Below are 7262 nucleotides of genomic sequence, written 5' to 3'. Positions count from 1 at the left end.
TAAAATATAAGGAAAAGAGAGTAATCTCCATTATGTTTTCCTGATGACGTCTACGAGACGGATACAGTGGAGGCGGTAAATCTGTTACTTCTCTCAATTTACTCAAAAGGTTTTCACGGTAACAAAGCGGCCTTTTATACTTTGAGTGCGATTTGAGCTACGTAAGCGGTCAGCGTATCCGACGTTGGGATACGACTTCTATTCAGAGGTATTTCTCTCTAAAGGAAGAGAAGAAAATGGCTTACTCAGCCTTGTAAGCAAAATCGAAGAGCTATAAGAAGAAGGAACTGTGATTTTGTTTAGAGATAGAGGACTGTAAAGTCTGGCGTAGTGAAGATCAACACATACAATGCGTTCGATGACTACTTTGCAGAAAATTACAGCGTGTAAATATTTCTTCATGCACGGTACAGCAACTACCATACGTCATAGCTGCACTGCTTTCTAATGACTATTTTCGTCACTATCTTATTCTCATTGAGCAAAAATCCGCGTCAGAATGTCAGAATGGAAAACTTGTGGCGGGAAGCCTTCACTTACGGCAAAATCATAGTGTTGCCGTTTTCATAGATTGCACAGTGATCGATCGATGACGTATCGCCTACTAATTCTGACTGAAGGCTATTTCTGTTGAATTTTAACTGACACACTATGTTCACAGCAATTCATTAGACTCTAAAATAACCATTTTTTAAAGATTATTTGATTGCTCCAAAACGGCCGAGAGTCTAGTTATTGTTTTAGTAGCTATATTCAACATGTACCATTTTTCAGGTACTGATCACAAGATACTGTGAAATCATGGCTCACCATAGACAGGTGTCACCATATACGAGTGCAAGGTTTCGTAGCGATATGTACTGATCAAATTGTCTCGAGCTTCTAGCTGGGTCAAGTGGTTTAAGAACCACGATGTTTCGGCCGAGTACTCCTCGGCCACTGTCAAGTGGTGACCGTTTCTTGGTTGCTACTACCGTAGTTACATAGCCACACTGTCTACTGTAACGTCGCTGGTGCTCATTCCTTCGCCATATGTTGTAATTCTTTCGTTGAGTATGTTGTCACAAATTTTTATCTCGATTGCTTCTTTGATTACTAGTTCGTGTAATAACTGCTGCCTTTTGGAATGCAATACGATGTCCAGTTTCTAGAGTATGCTGTGCTACTGCTGATTTCTAAGGATACCGAAGGCGAAAACATCTCTCGTGTTCTACCGAGCGCTGTTCAATAACACGCACAGTCTATCGAACATAAAAGTGTTCAACCCACACTGTATTTTGTAATTTTGTATATTATACCAGAAAGCAGTTGGATGCCAACGGCCAAGAACTAATGGCCGTCCGCCTGCGGCTGAAGGAGTCGTTTTCAGCTTAGGACTGGGAATGCACTGATGTAGCAACAGTAGCACAACAGATGTCATCACAGAGGACAATCACGGAAAGGCAGAGAGGGATATTCAGCTGGCTTTGATAGCAACAGCATGGGGCAAAACGGTAAACAACATAACGCGCCGCAATACACATGACGAGAAACATCGACGCGGGACATAATTTCACACCATCGCAGCGGGTTATCCACCTCGCTGACATAATAAGTGCTATCGTAAAAGGACTTCACAAGATGTCCAGTGAAACTCCAGAAGAAATTCATAGAGAAACGAACCTCTTTCTTTGAAAATCCAACCCTCCGACCTCGAATATGCCAAGAGTGTAATGGCCGTAAAGAACTGCGTAACGATCCTCTGCTCGTAGTCCTGCCAGCTGATAAGGGAGATGCAGCCGTCTTTGGGAACGACCCGACTATGACATGAAGATTCAGTTGATTCAGGAGGAGACATACAAAAAATTATTATGGGACCCAACATCTAGTATAATTAGGAAGACATCGGAGCTTCTCAAGAGGTCTTCACGGGAAGAGAATGATATTAAAAACTTCGTACCTTCGTCATTTCAGTCACCTAAATCATATGGCCTCCCAAAGCTCACAAGAAGAACGCACCTCTACGTCCCATCATCAGCACCATTTGGTCGCCGACCTACTGGCTCGCGAAAAATCGGGCCAGCCTCCTTGCTCCTCACGTTGGTCAATGCTTAAACCACATAAAGAATACGACCGACTTTATCAGTCTGCGTCTTTTAGAAGGAGATGTTATGGTCAGTTTTTAGGTGGTGTCTTTATTCACGCGCGTTCATATCCAGGATTCCGTAGATCTGCTCTCGAAGTTATTGGAAGAAACTATTGTGCATATGTTTAGCACACTCGCACGTCATAGTATTTGTTGTTTGATAGAGAATATCACAATCAGACGGAAGGCGTCGCGATGGGCAGCTATTACCTTCTGTTACAGCCAGCCTCTTTACGGAGCACTTTGAGGCAATCGCCCTGGACACGGTTCCTGCAAATCCTAGGTGCTATATCGCTACATCAACAACACCTTCGCTGTCTGGTTTCATTGACGTGAAAATCTGCGAGAATTTTTGGACCACATCAACAGTATCCATAACACCAAGTTCGCGGTGGAGGTAGAGACAAATTGTGCTTTGCCTTTCCTAGACGTCCTCATCCGCCGTAAAGCAAATGGATGTCTCAGCCGCAGTGTTTACCAGAAGCCCACCTGATATCTGCACGCTAATAGGTATTATCATCCGTCGCAGAAACTTTCGTTCTGAGGACCTTGGTGCATCGAGCGCAAGCCATCTCGGACGCTAAAAACCTGCCGAAAGGCTGAACCACTTACGAAGAGTATTCAAGGAAAACGGCTACAACAACCGCCAGATTTCGCAAGCCATCTTCCCGAAAACACGGATTCAGAAGGATCCAAAGGGAGACTCGAAAAAGCTTATGTTTTTACCGATCTGTCTCTCAATAACAGGAAAGGTTAGCCGGTACCTACAGAGGCATAAAATTGGTTCTGTGTTCAGAACTTCGACAACTCATGAGACCTGTGAAAGAACATCACGAGTATATAAAATACTGCGTGGGTGTGGACAGTTTTATGTCAGAGAGACTAGGCGTACGAACAGCACTGTGCAGAACACAAGAGATGCTTTCGCCTTTCGTAGCGAAATAGCGTTAGCGGAACATGATTTAGAGAACAGGCATCCTACTGCATTCGAAGAGACATTTATTACATTAACTAGTAGTTTACGGGTAGCGTAATTAAACAAGCGATCGAGATAAAAAATTGTGACAACATGCTCAATACAGACGGTGGCCTACAGCATACTACGGCTTGGGACCCGGCTATCGGAAAGTCGAAGTGAACGATGCGGGCGCGCAACGAAAACATTTCTTCCTATGGCGTTGGAGCAGGTATCAGTGAAGTAAGAGAAGGCAGCACGGCTATGTAAGGACGATAGCAGCAACACCACTTGACAATGGTCGAGGACTACTTTGGCGGAAGGTAGTGAATTTTAAACCACTTGACGCGGCTGCAGGCTTCAGAGAGTTTTATCAGGTATTACCATCTTTGAATGTGAAAGTCGCTGGTGGCGATACACGAAAATGGAGAAAAATCGTTTTAGCTGGATAAGCTTACCGTGAGTGAGGAAAATTTTGTTTACTGACAAATCCCTTCGCTATAAATATTTTAACGTTTTCATATTTTACTGAATTTCTGTACTCGAGACAAACTGGACTAGGTATGAAAAGAATAAAGCGAACAGGTAAGGTTCGTATAAAAATTGTTGGGACTTATGCCTAAACAGGCAAACAACATACAAGGAAGCAATCTGTATTTCGGATAAAGAGGTATCATAAGTGAATATCCTTTTATTCAGTTAGAAGTTTTGCCTTTGCAACGAGTGACGGGTAATTGGTCGTGTAAGCTATTGCAGTGGTTGTAGCTTTATTGCGCATACTATGATCATGGCGTTAATGATGCGGGAGGTGGTGAGTGACTGTCGGACTAGTAAATGCACCATATAGGGGACACGACAGAGGTCACAGCTCTCCTGTAGCAGTATGACGCTGGCCTCGACACCGTACACGGCAGTATCAATCATGGGAGCGTCGCGCTGGACTGCGACAGGTTAATGCACCGCTGTCTGGGACCAATCTCAGTGGATGTACTGAGTTCAGTGGTTTGTGCCTAACAGTCGCTTACGATATGGGACGGTTTACTTGCTGCACTAACGTTTCCATGCCTGATATTGCTCACTGTACCTCAGTGGAAGTCCTACTACAGTTACTGTTCGCAATGCAGGTTTTTTCAGCAACCAACATTTTATAATAAAAGACCGGAATAAAGGAACATCAATGTAGTGAAGCTAAAGGAAGAATAGAAGTGATGGAGCTACTTTTGTACCTTATCACTATGCGTAATAGTGCTACTATTCGTGATGTCGTTTCTTGCTTAAACTCTATATAGTTCCTAAGTTCGCTCTCAGAAGGGAATCATTTATTTGAGGGAACGCAGCGTGTGTGTAAGTCATGTTTCACAGAAAGTATCTTTAACAAAAAATGTGAACAGTCTTTGTACTGCAGTACTATTGGAACCACAATATTTGACCAATTATGACAGGGAAGTAACTTGCAGACAACTGAAACTTCATGGAAGAGAAAGCTAGGAAATAAATGCTACGACTCCACATCCAGTTGTGATACAGTACAATTGAAAGTGGAGAAAAACAAAACGTACGTAATGCTAAAACCGTTGAAGGGACATTGCGTCACAATTCTTACACTAAAAGTAAAAGCGAATATATTAAATTATTTTACCCAAAAAGAACGACATCATCAGATTTGTGAATGAAAATTATACATAAATAATTTGGTGATCTGCTTTATTCACTTGTATACTGCACCAGTAAGCATTTCAATAGTTCACACCAACCTTTTCAGATGGAGAATTATGTTGTAATATTCTTGATATGAGCGTTAGCGAAGACACTTTTTCACAACTTTTACTGCTTCAGTCACTTGTACACTGGACCAGCACGCATTTCAGTGGTTCACTCCATCATCACTTCCGTTACATTTTCAGAAACAGTAGAGCTAAAGTTAAAACAAAGATTACACATTAGTAATGACTATCTATATGTAAGCTGAAACAAAAGAACTGCTTCGTTGTATTTTATCTTCGCTGTAGACTAGGTATTACAAGGTCACTGTATTTACGTGAAGTACAGTAGTAATTGATGGATAAAATTGATGGAGCTACGCTGTTTAACGTAGATTACAGTTCAATAATACAGTATATACTTATATGCACTTTTTGTGTTGTTAAAATGAGGATGGATTGCAAGAGAATGTGCACATGTATATAAGTAGGGTAGAGACTCAATAAGAACATGAAAAAATGACTTTAGTAAGTTGTTGATTAATTGAAACTTATTGCAAACTACGTATGTTTTGGGTTGAAGGCAAAAGAATTTAATTTTTCGGATTCCACACTTTGACCGTCTGTTTTATTATAATAACATAATTTTATTAAACTATTACCTGTCCATATTTCTTACATAATTTCTTCTGTTACGAAAATTAATGGACTTCACTGAAGATGAAACTTTGGAAGAGATTAATTAAGTTGCTATGCACTGAAGTTTACTGTAATTTTGAGAAAATCTTAAGTATTTTGTCAAATTGCTTGAAGAAAATTGTTGATCCTGTGTTACAGAGAAGATTTTTCTATGGACATAAATTTCTTGTGTTCTTTTTTATGTCGATATAGTGTTTAAGAGTGTCACATCAATGTTTTGAATCTTTTATGTGGATGTCTATCGCATATTTGTGTGGTGTGTTATATCGACTTAAGCTGAAACATTCTTTGTATCTGGAGTGGAAATTATGGCCCGTACAACCTATGAACTGAGCTGGGCATTTACTACATGTATATATGCCTGCGGATGAATAATTACCTTTTCGGTTTATGTTTAGGCCAAGGTGTAGTCTCTTATAATTAACTGTTTGTGCGGAATGCAATGCTTACTATATGTAGCTTGAAGATATGTTTAATCTCCATTGGTTGACTTCAGATCTCTTGAGGCCCAAGTACTCATCTGCTCACTTATTACTTCTTTCAGTTTAGTTAAGACTCTGATCATTAGTATTACCTTATACGTTTCATATATTTGTGCAGGTAATTTGTACCACTTCGTTTGCAATATGGTTGCCTTCATTCTCAGTGTGCCATTCAATCAAGGGCATTGAGCCGGGTGTTGCTCAACAAATCCCGAAATGTGGACTACGGTTAACTGTACATACATTTTTATTTTTCACTGGATGAATGTTAAACACTTACCCGCTACTACTCTATTTTAAACCAACCTTGTGGTTCATCTATGTATATGTTTGTAGATGAACGAATTATCTATGTTGCTGAATATATTGCTTTTATCTTATTTGAATGGGAATATTGAGAAACACCCTATGTCTAAAAAAACTAAACTTTCCACCATCATCAGTGTGCTGTCCTACGTCAGATTTTCATATTACGTAACTTTCCATGCAGTCGCATCATTTTCAGCCCTCTTCGTCTTCTCATAATTGTTTCCTATCCTTGTACTATCCACCATCCTGTATATTTTGCGTCATCTTCTCGTTCTTGTACTTGTTCTTCTTCGTTTTCCGTTCACCGTTTCCTTCCACACCATCGATTAGGAAACGATATCTTCTCATCCAGTGTCCAAGCCACTTGTGTTTCCTCTTCCTGATTACCTTCAAAATTTCTCTCTCTCCCCCTACTTTTCGCGACACCTCCTAATCTCACTTTGTCTACCCATTTAACCCCTTCAATCCTCCTGCAAATCCACATCTCAAATGGTTCTGTTCTCCTTTCTTCCTCTTTCCTCAGTGTCCATGTCTCATATCTGTATAATACAATTCTCCATACGATGCACTTCACCAGTCTCTTCCGCAGCTCCCTGTCCATGCACTCACAAAAAAGCCTCCTCTTTTATTAAAAGACTTCGTGGTAATTTCCATACGTGATTTCACTTCCTTATTACATTTCATGTCATCCTTAATAACGCTTCCCAGATATTTGAAAACAATAACTTGTTGTGTCGTCCAGTCCTAACTTTATAGTTGTACTTATTTTACTTGTACTTATCATTATATGTTTTGCCTTTCTCTATTGATTCACATTCCGTATTCTTCACAGGTCTTATTAATTCTTTTAACATTCCATCGACAATTCTTCCGCTCTCTGCCAATAACACCATATATACTTAAAACGAATGAATTCTATCGCCGCCGGCCGAAGTGGCCGTGAGGTTAAAGGCGCTGCAGTCTGGCACCGCAAGACCGCTACGGTTGCAGGT

General features: G+C 40.5%; 1 protein-coding gene across 1 annotated transcript in view; it reads left to right on the top strand.

The window, feature by feature from the left end:
• Positions 1-3867: 3867 nt before the first annotated feature.
• The window catches only part of LOC126263373 (uncharacterized transmembrane protein DDB_G0289901-like), a 175313-nt gene continuing 171918 nt past the window's right edge, over positions 3868-7262 (top strand). The window contains exon 1 of the mRNA XM_049960464.1: positions 3868-3891. Within this exon, the coding sequence (XP_049816421.1) occupies positions 3868-3891 (24 nt within the window). The remainder of the gene's footprint in view (positions 3892-7262) is intronic.

The sequence above is a fragment of the Schistocerca nitens genome, chromosome 6, assembly GCF_023898315.1.
Source record: "Schistocerca nitens isolate TAMUIC-IGC-003100 chromosome 6, iqSchNite1.1, whole genome shotgun sequence".
Classification (NCBI taxonomy): domain Eukaryota; kingdom Metazoa; phylum Arthropoda; class Insecta; order Orthoptera; family Acrididae; genus Schistocerca; species Schistocerca nitens.
The sequence above is the reverse complement of the archived record's forward strand: the minus strand, read 5'-3'. Positions and strand labels throughout refer to the sequence as shown.